This window comes from Lepidochelys kempii, chromosome 3, assembly GCF_965140285.1.
Source record: "Lepidochelys kempii isolate rLepKem1 chromosome 3, rLepKem1.hap1, whole genome shotgun sequence".
Classification (NCBI taxonomy): Eukaryota; Metazoa; Chordata; order Testudines; family Cheloniidae; genus Lepidochelys; species Lepidochelys kempii.
Genome location: NC_136382.1, coordinates 134,696,035 through 134,711,689, shown reverse-complemented (window position 1 = coordinate 134,711,689; position 15,655 = coordinate 134,696,035). Strand labels below are relative to the sequence as shown.

The 15,655-nt window shown below is 45.8% G+C and overlaps 1 protein-coding gene across 7 annotated transcripts in view; it reads right to left on the bottom strand.

Annotated features, from left to right (window-relative positions):
- Positions 1–8,888: 8,888 nt before the first annotated feature.
- The window catches only part of SLC35F3 (solute carrier family 35 member F3), a 292,694-nt gene continuing 285,927 nt past the window's right edge, over positions 8,889–15,655 (bottom strand). For 6 of the 7 annotated variants that reach the window (XM_073338108.2, XM_073338112.1, XM_073338116.1 and 3 more), the window contains one exon: positions 8,889–10,548. In XM_073338108.2, coding sequence (XP_073194209.1) covers positions 10,304–10,548 — 245 coding nt within the window. In that variant the 3' untranslated portion in view covers positions 8,889–10,303. The remainder of the gene's footprint in view (positions 10,549–15,655) is intronic. The other variant, XM_073338111.1, reaches the window with a different exon arrangement.

Sequence of the window (15,655 nt, the reverse complement as noted above, 5' to 3'; positions counted from 1 at the left end):
GGTTGCAAAAAAGTAATTTGATTTTTCCTAGTGGATTTTTGCCAAATACATGTTAAGCGCCTCTCTCTGATATCTATGCATCTCCCTTTGCTTTTGTGATTTTGGATTTGGATGGAAACATGGTAGGATGATCACCTGGTTGCTATGGAAATCCACACTGGTTTTTGGAACAAATTTGTGTAATGTTTTCCTTGTGCACTTATCAGCAATACCCTCTCGTGGAAAATGCCAGTATTTCGTTGGCTGTGTTTTGTGTGAACAGAAGGTAATGAGTGAAGCTGTTGAATCATGAAATGCAATAGTTGAATGCAAAGGTTCAGCTGGAGTTTAATAAAGGATTTCAGGACTAGATTCAGCTTCTGAGGAGAACTAGTAACCAACCACTTTTCAGTTTTCAGTAAGCTTCCTGTCCTATGTTATTTCAGGGCATCCAGGTGAGTTGCTAAGGATCAGCTTTCTTATTTATTTTGTGTAGCTTTGAAATTGTAATCTTCCTCCAGAGCATACTGACTTCCAGTTCCTCATCCAAACCTTCTGATAAGAAGCTGAAAATTACTGCTATAGAATCTTGTTTCTGGATCTACTTGCCCAAAATCCCTTCATCTCAAAAATGGATTTACCAGCTGTAAGTAGGACCAGTGAAGTATTCCTGATAAAAACTAGCATGATTAACTCATCAGAAACTGGATAGAGGGGGACCACTTTTAGAGGGAATTCTTAAATGGCCTTGGTGCTAAACAGGGCATCCTCTGTTGAGGTCACTGGGGTTAAAGCCGTGAACAATTGTGGCACAGGAGAGGAAAATCAGGCCCAAACCTATAGCAGTGTTATATATTGACCAGGGAGAGTGTTGTGAAGTTCTTTCTTACAGGATAGAACTCTGCCCAGGCACCGCTGAACCTGCTCCAGGCTGCATAAAGCACATTTTGTATCTTTCAGCCAAAGCAGGGGGCAAGGATAATATGTCTCTGTCCTATATACAGCTTGGTCTTGCTTGGAAATGTGACAGAATTTCTGTAATGCAATGGGGGATTCCATTAACGTGATGAATGGCTGCAGGGAAACTGCTCATGTTGAAAAATGGAGTGACACCTTTTTCCTCTTAGGATGCCTGACACAATCCTTGCTCCTCTGTGCATCCAAAAGCAAAACAAAACTGCAATTCTGATTAACAAGGAGGCAGCCTGTGTTGGTCTTATTCTGTTCCGAAGGAATCAGAAAGTATCACAGGCTCTATGTGAATGCTACTCACGTCTACTTTGCTTATACTTATGTATCATTTGAATGAACAAGTTCTCTGCATCTCATTTTAATGATGTACAATCAGTATATATCTATATATATAGCTTAGTTTTAAAAATATTCTGAAATAATAGAAAAATTTAAGGCCGAATTTAAAGCTGTTTTCAGATCACCTAGTTCTGAGTATGGGACATCTGACTCATTTTTCACTTGGTTAAGATTCTTTTGCTCCAGTGTTCTGAATATCAACTTTTGCTTGTACTTCGGGCATGCATAATCATTTCATCTCCGTTTTAATTGAAGAAATAATACAGCCCCAGGAGAATTAAATTAAAAACATGCCAAGAAAATCCTGTTTTATATTCTTGTTTGAGGTCCCGTAGACCCTCTTATCTATACATCTGTATCTTATCTATACATAACACCAATTGCTATAAAATATTTCAGTGCTAGATAGTTGATGGGTCCTAGGGCCATGTAGTTGTCCAGCTGTGCTACCCAACCCAATAGGGAAGCATCCGTAACTAGCTTCTTTATGAGTGGAGGGGGAATGAAGGGAATCCCTACAAATATAGTCTCTCTGTTTTCCCACTAGGTGAGTGATGCCAGGATGCTCTGGGGAATCGAGACTGGTTTGTCTCGGGTATCTCTGGTCTGAGTGTAGACTGTCTATAATCATGCCTGAAGGCACCAAGGATGGAGCCTTGTGAAGGGTGTCGCATAAGTTCATGATGCCTGGTGGCCTAGAAGGAAGATCAAGCTGTCATCTGAGGGCTCAGTCAAAGCTGAATGATGAGGTCCCTCTCTCCTATGGTTTGTATGCTTTGGCCAAGTCCAGAGTCACTCCGATAAAATCTTTATTCTGTGTGGGGATTAAAGTGGATTCTTCTCAGTTTAACTGAAGTCCTAAGAAGTGCAGGAGGCTGAGAAAGGAGAGAACGATGATTGCCCCATGAGCAGTCAGTCATCAGGGTAAAGAAAAACTAGGCTGTCCTGGTGACACAGGTATGCTGTTACCATGGAGAGCGCCTTCGTGAAAACTCTTGGTGCTGCTGAGAGATGGAAGAGAGGAATTCTGTATTGATAATGTTCTAGGCCCACTGTAAAGAGCAAGAACCTCCTGTGCATTGGGTGAATGTCTGTATGAAAGCAGGCATCCTTCAAATCAAGAGCTGCAATCCAGGCACCTTGGTTTAGGGAGGGGATTAAACAGGCCAGGGTGGTCATCCTGAATCTTGAATGGTGTTTGCAGATATTTAGGTGTCTGAGATCCAAAATGGGTCTACAGCCTCCCTTCTTTTCAGGAATGAAGAAGTATCTGGAATAGAAACCCTTCTCCTTGTGTTGAGGATGCACGAGCTCTGTAGCTCCTAGTTGGACAAGGGAGTTTACTTCCTATCTGAGAGTCCTCTTGTGAGAAGGGATGGAAAGGAATTCTATGGAGTAGCCAATGGAGATGATCTCTAAGAACCATCTGTATGACCTGATATGTTGCCACATTGGGAAAAAAAAACCTGGCAAGGTGGCCACTGAAGAGGGTGAGGGTATCTGGTAGTGTGGAGGCTGGTTGGTGGCTCTTGAAGGACCTATCAAAAAGACTTTTTGGTGTGAGGCTGGGACTATGAAGGAAATTATGGCAGAGTGTTTGTGTACTGGGGGTGTACCTTTTGTTGCCTGCTGGGGGACTTGTTGCTCTTTGATGGTAACAGGGCTGAGGAGCAGGATTTTGTCTATATGGAGGTCATTTGGAGTACTTCCTCCAAGGTGCTGGATGTAAATAACCAAGGAGCAGAGAGTTGCACAGGAGTCTTTGAAGGTATGTAACAACTAGTCTGATTTTTTTGCTAAGCAGATTGTTGCCCTTGAAGAGGAGGTCTTCCATGTAGTGTGAACTTCCTTGGGAAAACCAGAGGAGTGAAGCCATGAAACCCACCTTATGACAACCGCAGTCACTGTGGATTGGGAAGCTGTGTCCAGTACATCCAGCAATGGCAGGAGGGATGATCTAACTATCAGCTTTCCTTCATGAAGAATAGCCTGCAACTGAGGCCTGAACTCCTGTGAAAGCTTGTTAGCAAACTCAAGTTATTATCGTTAATAAAGTTGTATTTAGACATCAGTGCCTGCTAATATGCTCTATGAAACTCTAGGCTGGTGAAAGAGAAACTTTTTCTTCTGAGGTGATCAATCTTCTGGCATCCTTGTTGGAAGGAATGGATCTAGTTTGGTGCAGTGTACTGTGATCAGTGATTGCCTGGATAACTAAGAAATTCAGGGTGTGGTGAGAAAACAAATATTTCACCCCTTTAGCTGGAACAAAGTACTTTTTCTCCAACCTTTTTTGGAGTCAGGGCACAGGTGCCTGGAGTGTTCCAAACTGCTTTGACTGGTTCCAATATGGCTTCCTTGATTGGGGCACCACCTCGCTAAGGCCTGTAATATGGACACCTTGTGGGTAGGTCCTGACCATTCTCCAGGGCAATCAAGAGAGGCTCTGCAATCCTCCTTAGGAGGTCCAGAAACTGTTTGGGTAGTGATTTGGTGGCAGTGGTGAGACCGATGCCACTGCCTCAGCAGAAGATGAGGCAGAGAGAGCCGCAGGAGTTGCTCAGTCTGTTCCTCCTCCTCCCGGCACTGTTGAGGGAGCTGAGGCTCTTCCCTGTGAGGTGATCACTCGCAAACTCCCTCTCAGAGTCCTTGAAGTCAGGAGATCTTAAGGAATTATTAAGTGTGGGGTTGGGGGCAGGAGGCTCATCCATTCTGAGTCACAGGGAGCACTCTCCCTCCCCTGGCACTTTGTGCTCTTCAAATCTCACTAATGTACTCCAAGTCCTCAGGTTGGGTGCGGTCAGGAGGCTCAGGTAAATTTTCAATTTCTTATCTTCTTCCATTGACTATTTCGGCTGACTCTGGGTCTTTTTGCAGCTGTTCCCCATAGCATCTCCCTGCTGACACAAACACAGCCAGCTTCGACAGAAGAGAAGAAACATTCGAAATAATGAGCATAGCTTCAAATCATGGGCCGATGAAAATACCAAGTGTGGAGATCCAGGACTAAAAATACTGATAAAAGCAGGAGCCCGCCACAATGCAATGCTACAAAAAACAGACCAGAAAAAAGACTTGTGGGGGAGGAGGGCGACTGTCACTACTTCACTGAAATAACCCAGCACAGTGTTTTGCAGCAGGGGAAATAAGTGACTAAGACACTGATGCTATGTACTGTCTGTCCATAGAGCTATTTCATGTACTGTATTCATGTATTTAATGAGTCTGCTGTTCGTTACTAGGTCCCCCTGACCTCCACACACACATTTCAGATGACCTAGAGGGCAAAGATTGGGCCACAGGTCACCCCAGGATGGAGGAGCCAAGTCTGCACTGATGAAGAGAGGGGGGGCACTAAGTGATCCATAGTAACCAGGAATGGCTAGTGGCAGTGTGAGCAGCAGCCTACAAACAGCCAGGGACCTGGTGCAGGGGTGACGCCTGGCAGCAGGGTCTGAGAGTGGTCAGGCACGGTCCCTGAAGGGTGGAGGAAGCCGTAGTGCAGGATGAGGGGAACTAGTCCAGCTCACCCCTGAAAAAGGAGAGCAGCCGAAAGGGGAGGCAGATAGGGCTGGGCTGGGCGAGGCCCTTCGGGGCTGCTGGTGTGATGAGCAGAGCTAGTGCTGGGAGGAGGCTGCACAGCTATTCTGGATGTGGCATAACCAGCCTCAGAAGCCATTGGGTGAGGTGGGGAGTGCAGACTGCAGCATCTGGGGCCAAGAGTGACACCCAGTCCCTCAGTGCAGCAGCGCTTCCCCTTAACAACTTGCTCTTGGCCAGGTTGTTGTTTCTCCTGGTCCCGGTTCCCTAGGCCTGGGCTTGGAGGCTCTGCTGCCTGACATCCCCTCTGTAGCCAGCTTTTCAATTGCTTCTCACATAACAACCTTTTTGTCATTTCTTATAGCTGGTCACTGTAGATCAGGGGCCTCACAGGGCTCAACTTGCTGGATCTGAAGAACTTTTAATTAAAAATAAGAGAAACTTTCAGAGCTGATTCTAAAGTCAAAAGTGAGGCAGTTAAAATCCTTAACTGCAGAGCGAGATTGTCACTCTGGTCTAGCCCCTGTATAGCCTTGTAAAAGGGTTAATGTGGTATAAAGGGTACTAAAAGCACCAGTTCCCACCATGGGAGGATTGTACCTGTGTCAGCCCTGCAGTAGATAGGAGACAGAAAGCTGGGTGTGTGTGTGAGAGAAAGAGAGAGATGACTAACAGCCAACATTACATTTCCTGCCAACACACGCTCCCTGGGCTACGAGTTCTGTGTGCACTTCTTTGAGACAGCACGCACTGTCCTCCTCGGCATGGTGGCCTGATCATCTCATGAGCTCTTCCCAGTACAATATGCTCTACAACTGATCCCTTTGGGCTGGAGCTAATTATTCCCATTCCTTCCTGGCTTCTTCTCAGCCCGCTCCTTAACCCCCAGCTCTACAGAAAGGCATAGATATAATTTAAAACACACACACTCTTTGTTGACCACTTCATCAAGTCCCATCCAGGTTTCGGTCTTCATCAGGGTCTCATCTTCGGGTGGTGTATTTCATGAAGAAATTTAAGTTGCGTCTTATTGCTTCCTTCAACCAATTTGGCTAGTCCTAATTTGGAATTCCCCAAAGGCAGTGAGCTGCTTTGCCCAGGCTCTACTTGGACCAGCTATACTTTGCGCTGCATAAATCATGTGTTTTGCCTTCTTTTAGTCAGTCTTGGGAAGGCTTTTCTAAACCTAGAGTATTTAGTATTAAAATTTCACCATACCACAGTCTTACTGATGCTGTAGTCCCAGGTGCAAACTTCCTATCTTTACCTAGTTTTAAGCCCTATACTGGCATTTAAATGGCCTTCCCATACATTGGTTGTTAGTAAAATGTATTAAGAAGCTGACATTAAAACGGTTCTGATCCTGTGGGATGCCTGGTGGAACATATTGGACTCACTGTGCACTAAAACACAGCAATTAAAGAGGAGATCCCATTTCTTGGGCTTTTGTAACCAAGAACAGATTTTTTTTGGTACATGGTATTTGGCATTGTTCCCAACAGTCTCTGGGGCGGCTATGTGAGAACAGCAAAACCTGCTACACCATGAGATGCAAGAATTTTTAATTTGAAAGAGGAACGAGTAGGTTTGTAAATGCTACCCCAATACGACTGCAATGATTGTAGGGTCTGTATTTTGGGCGAGCTGGGTGTTCCCCATCTCGCCAAAAACAGGGTGAAAAGATCAGGTGTGTTAATGTTTTACTGTGGCAACACCATGGGCTGTGGGTATAATAGACCAAGAGCAGCCCTGCCTCCCCTGGTACTGTTGCTGCCACCAGACCCCCCCGGTTGCAGGGTTTTTGTGGGAGGGGGGTGAGTTTTTGCTTTATTATGTCCCATGCAGGTTCTGGGGCAGCATGTGCTTTTCAGCTTCTTGGGGGTCATCAGTAATCTCTCTGGACTCCAGGAAGATTACTGGTGGACCCAGGAAGGTGAGTGGCAAATACCCCCTCCTCAGTGGCCCTGGAACCTGCATGGGGCCTATCAAAAGCTTCTATGGATGAGCGTGAGAGGCAACCGCATGTGAGGAGGGACAGGGCTTTTCCCTGTGCTGTTGCTGCAGCCAAAGCCTTCAGGAAGGAGAAGAGAGGAAGGGGTGTTGTTGCCTGGTGAGGCCCAGGGTGTGGCGTAAGCTGGCCATAGCTGGTCTCGAAGAGTTGCATGCGGTGCAAACCTGGCCTTGCTCCATGTTAGTACAGGGGTGAGTATCTCCACCTATCACGTGGGAGACCAGGGTTTGATTACCTGAGTGGGAGGGCAGTGCCTTTTGAATGGGAAGAAAGAAATGCCTGGCCTGGCCAGCACATTCCTCACCCGCTTCTATGGCAACTTCCATTCACACCCTGCACCTCCAGAGAGACAATTAGCCTGCAAGGCCACCCCTGCCTGCTTGCCCTGGTCAAAGCCTCTACAGCGCCTTCTGCCACTGTGCTGGGCCCAGCTTCAAGACCTGCATGTTGGGGCATGTTTTGGAGTCACAAAGGGAAATACTCTGGCCAAGGGCATGAGGACAATCGGTTAAAGGGTGAGGAAGAGAGAAAAGCGGGCAGGCAGCAGGCTGGTCTCCTGTCTTTTTTCCTTTTGTTACCTTTTAACTGTGACAATAATGGAGAGACTTGATTAATACCTGTGGCCATTGGTGAAGTAGGTGGCTTCCCCGAGAGCGCAGAACTGAGCATTTCCTGCTCAGCAGCCGTGGCACCTGGTGGCTGGCCATGGTCGTATAGTGGTTAGTCCTCTGTGCCTGCAGCTGAGGCTGCAGCAACCTCAGCTCGAATCCAAATCACAGCCTCGCACCAAGGAGCTTAGCCTGATTGTGTCCATTTGCAAAAAGAGCCAGCAGCTGGTCCGTAGTTTCCACTTGGTGAAGGAAAGTCAATCAGGTAAATCCATCAGAAAAAAGAGTAAGGGGAATTCTTCCTGGGCACCAATGTCCAGAAGCAGCATATTCCATCCTGGAAACTTCTGCGTTTCAAATGTCTGGGCACTGTGTGGTGAAAGGAAGGGTCTACAGGCCTGAGAAGCTGCGGCCCTCAAGAGGTGCTTCTAAAGCCAAAGGGGCCTTGGGTGAGTTTGTGATGGTGTGACTTTGCGGAGTGTCTGAAGTGTGGAAGGGGGAAGGTAGACACAAACGGTTGTCAGAGGAAGAAGGTGCTGAGCTGCTCATCGGTGAGGGAAAGGTCCCAGGCAGGTGTTGTGGGAAGAGCTGTGTAGCCCCTGCCAAAGGCAGCTTGCTGAGGGGCTTTTCCCTGCTGTGGCTTGGGGTCTGGGGAGGGGAGGCATGGCACGGCTTAGACTGGCCCGGGACTCCTCCGGGCTGGGGAGGGGGACTCATGGCCCAGGCTGCAGGGGTGGGGAAGAGGCAGAGCCAGTCTCCCCTAAGGGGGGGGGGGGGGCTCCATCTACCGCCCAGGGGCACCACCCACTTGCCCAGTCAGGCTTCCTCCACCACAGATTAGTCTTAGCACATAAAAATCTCTGTAGCAGTGGGTATTTAAGGATCTCGAGAGATATGGGTATGTACATAGATAATAATGTGGACTAAGCTCTGAATCAGAAATATTCATCACAAAGGGCCTATAGAACACGGTCCCTGGTGGTTTCAAGGAAGTCAGGATTTGGATGGACAACTTTTACCCTATGTTCCTCCTGCTGGGCTTCTGTTTTTCTGACTGGTGCCTAAATACAGTATCCTGTCCAAAGTGGGCCCATAGTTATGGGTCCTGCTCTTGCAAAGGGATCAGTCAGTAATGGCCCCTTACACCCACAGGGAGTCTTGTTGACTTCCATGGGACTCCAGGTGGCAGTATGAGACCACACTTATGAATCTCTTTGGTGGTGCAGGCATGTAGTTTTCTATCCCGAGTCAGTGGGGCTCTCCATGGGGGAGTAAAACGCTGTGGTTGTAGAATCCTTTGCAGGACTGGGGCCATATTTTTGTATTTCATCTCCCTCCTGCTTCATCAGTTTTGATAAAATATTTCAAACAGAACAAATTAAATTATTATAAGTTTGGGGGAGGGGCACGGCAGGAAGAAAAAACATAGAAGTCATTGATTTAGGATTTTTTTAAACCTTTTATTAATTAGTTCTGCCAAACAGATAATGGACTCTGAAATTCATTTGCTAAAAAAGTTTCAAAGTGAACGCCACACTCGCCTGACACAAAGTATGCCTCTGTGACAGCAGGTACCATCAGCTTATGGCAACAGTTGAAAATAACATTTTAATTTTGTATGCAACAATGTAAACTTCAAAAATAGTAAACTATAACTTTGTTTCCTTTTTACATAGCATGTGATCTATCACAGATAGAAATTTAATGGCGAACCTAAATCGCATAAGTAAACATCCTGGTGCTTACAAGTTTAATAAAAAGGTGTTACATTACATTTTATGTAAATATCTTACATTTCTTTTTAAAACTCCCAACTGTAGAGTAAAAGCTACTGGCAATTCACCTCGTTGGGCTCATACTATACATCACGGACCGTGTTTCTCTAGACCTGGCTGTCAGCTTCCTTGTTAATTTTATTTTAAGTAAAGTTTTCCTTTTACTCACACCAGTGTAAATTAAGAGTAACTCCACATGGGGGTAAAATCTGTGCAAGTGAGAAGAGAATCAGGTGCACAGGGCATGAACTTGCAGTCTCTGAGCCCCCTAAATTCCCAATAAAGTCTGTGACTCGTAGTGGGCACCTGTTGACTTCAACGGGAGTTTTAGGAGCACTGTGAGCCCCCTATATTGTAAAATGACAGAAGCTACTTGCAGAGTGACCTCGTTCTACACGGCTAAAGACTAGGATTCTGTAAAAGGCACTGTATGTCTCTTGCATGATCTTAAACGTGGAGTGGAGTCATGAGCAGTATAAGGAGGCTGGGCTCTTGACTGCTTCTCCTGTATTACTTCAGTGCAAGCCTTTTAGCACTTTAACCTCACTCTTGTCCTGGCACAAAGTGCACTCATTTTCACGGAGCAGTTTCCTAATCTCCCTCTCGCTCCTGTCCCATCTTCCCAAAAAGATTTGCTTTTGGTTTTTTTAAAACTTTTAAAGTTATGAGTATAGCTCTGGTAGAAAATAAACATATGATGTAGCATAGCATCTGCTCATTTTAAATCACAGTGTGTGATGCGTCATTCAGTTTCTAATGTTCAAAATATCTGCCCTGCTTCTCATGAAAACTGATCTTTAAAATGATATAAGCAAAGATAATTTGACTATACATTACATTCACTGAAAAAGAGGAGAGAGGTTCTTGTTTTGATTTTTTTTTAAAGTGGTACTTATAAGTGAAAGGTCTGATGTGAAAAAAGTGCAAGCAAATTGGACATGCCAAAACTTGATGCCTTAGACTGTATCATATCAAAACTGTACAGGTATGTACACTATACTGGACATATGTGCTTCGCAAGAAAAGACCCTTGAATCATAACATACAATGTTAATCACAGAGTTTCAATAAAAATAACATTAATGAGTGAAGGATGACATGGAAGGGCGAGTTCTCCTGCTTTTGCTCTGCAGTCCTGAAACAATGTCTCCGTTCCCCTCGGGGATCTCTTCCTTCTTCCGCACTTTGAGGCGGGTGAGGAGCTTCATTAACCAGACGTCCCATTCCTCAGGTAGAAGCAATAAGAGGAAGCCCAGGCCAATGATGACAATGGCAATTACACGGACACTGTTGAAGACAATTTCACTCGTGTAGTGATCAACAACTGTATGAAACATTGAACTGATATTATTAAAAGGGACACGGCGTTGGGGCAGCATCTCTCTCTCTCTCACACACACACACACACACACTGCCGTGCATTGTTTGCAGAGAAGCAGCACAGGGCAGGCTTTTAATATAGGTGGGGTCTTGCTCGCTTAGAACTAGTGGACTTCTGGACATGAAACATTGGAGAACAAGCATGTCAGAGACAGACTTGTGGGGCTGGAGCTCTCCCTGTTAGTTTAACGTGGACATTCAGTGAGTCCAGATTACCAAGGGCAGAGAGCAGCCAGAATTTGCTGTAAATATGGACAGGGATGACGTCTGACAATGCACCTCTCACCCTGCATACTAGCCAGTACTGACAGGCAGCTACTTAAAAGTATAGCAAGTCCTGCTGCCTAGCCTTGCTTTACAATGACTCCTGACAGCACAGCTCAGGTGTGCCTCTTTTTCACCTCCCTAACCTGGCTCTTCTGAGTAAAAGTAAAAATAAGCAAATAAATACACTATGTTCTTAACTCAGGTTAAAACAGCAGTGAAGACATGGCAACTCAGCTTTGAACTTGGGTTAGCAGCTTGAGTTCAACCTATAGGGGAGCCTGGGGAGGAACACAAGCTGCTATCCTGCGTGAAAAGCTGACCTGCTTTCACTGTCATTTTAACCTGAGTTAAGACCACACCTTTTCCAGTGCAGATTCATAGATTCATAGATATTTAGGTCAGAAGGGACCATTACAATCATCTAGTCTGACCTCCTGCACAACGCAGGCCACAGAATTTCACCCACCAGTCCTGCAAAAAATCTCTCACCTATATCTGTGCTATTGAAGTCCTCAAATCGTGGTTTAAAGACTTCAAGGAGCAGAGAATCCTCCAGCATGTGCCCCATGCTACAGAGGAAGGCAAAAAACCTCCAGGGCCTCTGCCAATCTGCCCTGGCGGCAAATTCCTTCCCGACCCCAAATATGGTGATCAGCTAAACCCTGAGCATATGGGCAAGATTCATCAGCCAGATACTACAGAAAATTCTTTCCTGGATAACTCAGATCCCACCCCATCTAATATCCCATCACTTTTAAGTTTAAAAGTGTGAGCAACAAGAGTGATGTAGTGGTGGGAGTTGCTATAGACCACCGGACCAGGGGGATGAGGTGGATGAGGCTTTCTTCTGGCAGCTCGCAGAAGCTACTAGATCGCACGCCCTAGTTCTCATGGGTGACTTTAATTTTCCTGATATCTGCTGGAAGAGCAATACAGCGGTGCATAGACAATCCAGGAAGTTTTTGGAAAGCGTAGGGGACAATTTCCTGGTGCAAGTGCTAAAGGAGCCAACTAGGGGGGGAGCTTTTCTTGACCTGCTGCTCACAAACCGGGAAGAATTAGTAGGGGAAGCAAAAGTGGATGGGAATCTGGGAGGCAGTGACCATGAGTTGGTTGAGTTCAGGATCCTGACACAGGGAAGAAAGGTAAGCAGCAGGATACGGACCCTGGACTTCAGGAAAGCAGACTTCGACTCCCTCAGGGAATGGATGGGTAGGATCCCCTGGGGGACTAACATGAAGGGGAAAGGAGTCCAGGAGAGCTGGCTGTATTTCAAGGAATTCCTCTTGAGGTTACAGGGACAAACCATCCCGATGTGTCGAAAGAATAGTAAATATGGCAGGCGACCAGCTTGGCTTAACGGTGAAATCCTAGTGGATCTTAAACATAAAAAAGAAGCTTACAAGAAGTGGAAGGTTGGACATATGACCAGGGAAGAGTATAAAAATATTGCTCGGGCATGTAGGAATGAAATCAGGAGGGCCAAATCGCACCTGGAACTGCAGCTAGCGAGAGATGTTAAGAGTAACAAGAAGGTATGTTGGCAACAAGAAGAAAGCCAAGGAAAGTGTGGGCCCCTTACTGAATGAGGGAGGCAACCTAGTGACAGAGGATGTGGAAAAAGCTAATGTACTCAATGCTTTTTTTGCCTCTGTCTTCACTAACAAGGTCAGCTCCCAGACTGCTGTGCTGGGCATCACAACATGGGGAATAGATGGCCAGCCCTCTGTGGAGAAAGAGGTGGTTAGGGACTATTTAGAAAAGCTGGACATGCACAAGTCCATGGGGCCGGACGAGTTGCATCCGAGAGTGCAAAAGGAACTGGCGGCTGTGATTGCAGAGCCATTGGCCATTATCTTTGAAAACTCGTGGCGAACGGGGGAAGTCCCAGATGACTGGAAAAAGGCTAATGTAGTGCCAATCTTTAAAAAAGGGAAGAAGGAGAATCCTGGGAACTACAGGCCAGTCAGCCTCACTTCAGTCCCCGGAAAAATCATGGAGCAGGTCCTCAAAGAATCAATCCTGAAGCACTTACATGAGAGGAAAGTGATCAGGAACAGTCAGCATGGATTCACCAAGGGAAGGTCATGCCTGACTAATCTACTCGCCTTCTATGATGAGATTACTGGTTCTGTGGATGAAGGGAAAGCAGTGGATGTATTGTTTCTTGACTTTAGCAAAGCTTTTGACACGGTCTCCCACAGTATTCTTGTCAGCAAGTTAAAGAAGTATGGGCTGGATGAATGCACTATAAGGTGGGTAGAAAGTTGGCTAGATTGTCGGGCTCAACGGGTAGTGATCAATGGCTCCATGTCTAGTTGGCAGCCGGTGTCAAGTGGAGTGCCCCAGGGGTTGGTCCTGGGGCCGGTTTTGTTCAATATCTTCATAAATGATCTGGAGGATGGTGTGGATTGCACTCTCAGCAAATTTGCGGATGATACTAAACTGGGAGGAGTGGTAGATACGCTGGAGGGCAGGGATAGGATACAGAGGGACCTAGACAAATTGGAGGATTGGGCCAAAAGAAATCTGATGAGGTTCAATGAGGATAAGTGCAGGTTCCTGCACTTAGGATGGAAGAACCCAATGCACAGCTACAGACTAGGGACCGAATGGCTAGGCAGCAGTTCTGCGGAAAAGGACCTAGGGGTGACAGTGGACGAGAAGCTGGATATGAGTCAGCAGTGTGCCCTTGTTGCCAAGAAGGCCAATGGCATTTTGGGATGTATAAGTAGGGGCATAGCGAGCAGATCGAGGGACGTGATCGTCCCCCTCTATTTGACATTGGTGAGGCCTCATCTGGAGTACTGTGTCCAGTTTTGGGCCCACACTACAAGAAGGATGTGGATAAATTGGAAAGAGTCCAGCGAAGGGCAACAAAAATGATTAGGGGTCTGGAACACATGACTTATGAGGAGAGGCTGAGGGAACTGGGATTGTTTAGTCTGCAGAAGAGAATAATGAGGGGGGATTTGATAGCTGCTTTCAACTACCGGAGAGGTGGTTCCAGAGACGATGGTTCTAGACTATTCTCAGTGGTAAAAGAGGACAGGACAAGGAGTAATGATCTCAAGTTGCAGTGGGGGAGGTTTAGGTTGGATATTAGGAAAAACTTTTTCACTAGGAGGGTGGTGAAACACTGGAATGCGTTGCCTAGGGAGGTGGTGGAATCTTTTTTTTTTAAGGTCAGGCTTGACAAAGCCTTGGCTGGGATGATTTAATTGGGGATTGGTCCTGCTTTTGAGCAGGGGGTTGGACTAGATGGCCTCCTGAGGTCCCTTCCAGCCCTGATATTCTATGATTCTATGATCACAGGCCACTGAGTCTAGTTACCATGAATATTTAATTGCCAAAAGCATGTTATCCCATCATACCATCTCCTCCATAAACTTATCGAGTTTAATCTTAAAGCTAGATAGATCTTTTGCCCCCACTGCTTCCCTTGGAAGGCTGTTCCAAAACTTCACTCCTCTGATGGTTAGAAACCTTCGTCTAATTTCTAGTCTAAATTTCCTGGTGGCCAGTTTATATCCATTTGTTCTTGTGTCCACATTGGTACTGAGCTTAAATAATTCCTCTCCCTCTCCGGTATTTATCCCTCTGATATATTTATAGAGAGCAATCATATCTCCCCATAGCCTTCTTTTAGTTAGGCTAAAGAAGCCAAGCTCCTTGAGTCTCCTTTCATAAGACAAGTTTTCCATTCCTCGGATCATCCTAGTAGCTCTTCTCTGTACCTGTTCCAGTTTGAATTCATCCTTCTTAAACACGGGAGACCAGAACTGCACACAGTATTCCAGGTGAGGTCTCACCAGTGCCTTGTATAATGGTACTAAAACCTCCTTATCCCTACTGGAAATACCTCTCCTGATGCATCCCAAGACCGCATTAGCTTTTTTCACGGCCATATCACATTGGCGGCTCATAGTCATCCTATGATCAACTAATACTCCAAGGTCTTTCTCCTCCTCCGTTACTTCTAATTGATGCTTCCCCAGTTTATAACTAAAATTCTTGTTATTAATCCCAAAATGCATGACCTTACACTTCTCACTATTAAATTTCATCCTATTACCATTACTCCAGTTTACAAGGTCATCCAGATCCTCCTGTAGGATATCCCTGTCCTTCTCTAAATTGGCAATACCTCCCAGCTTTGTATCATCTACAAACTTTATTAGCATACTCCCACGTTTTGTGCCGAGGTCAGTAATAAAAAGATTAAATAAGATTGGTCCCAAAACCGATCCTTGAGGAACAGATGTATCCTAAGAAGCTCAAAATGTGCTGAGCTCTGGAGGGTCTTTTATCTGGATTATTCATTATAGCAAGGAGGTTAGGCTTTTACTTTTATTGTTTAAGTGTAAATAGCCTCACACTTGGATTAAATGGCAAAGGACATTGCACAAACAGTATGTTCATTAGTTCCAAGTAAAGCTATCCAAATAGTGTTTTTTTACTTCTGGGTTGTGACTCTCAAGATGGTCACTAGCAGGTGTCTGGAGTTCAGGAGAGGGGAGGTATGAACCTGATCCTATTCCCTGTATTTCCTCCACTGAGGCAGATTTGTTAGGCCTCTTGCGACCATCCTCCTCAGAGCCTGGCTGTGACCCACAATCCTTTGTACTGATTCCTGCATTGCCTTTTGGGAAGCACCACAGGAGGAAGCACAAAAGATGCTAGGGATGCGCTGCACTGGACCAGCTGCTAGTGTGTGAATGTGCAGCCCTGGTATGACAAGATTTAGCAACCCTGGCACACAAAGATCTGCTCTGAACATGTAA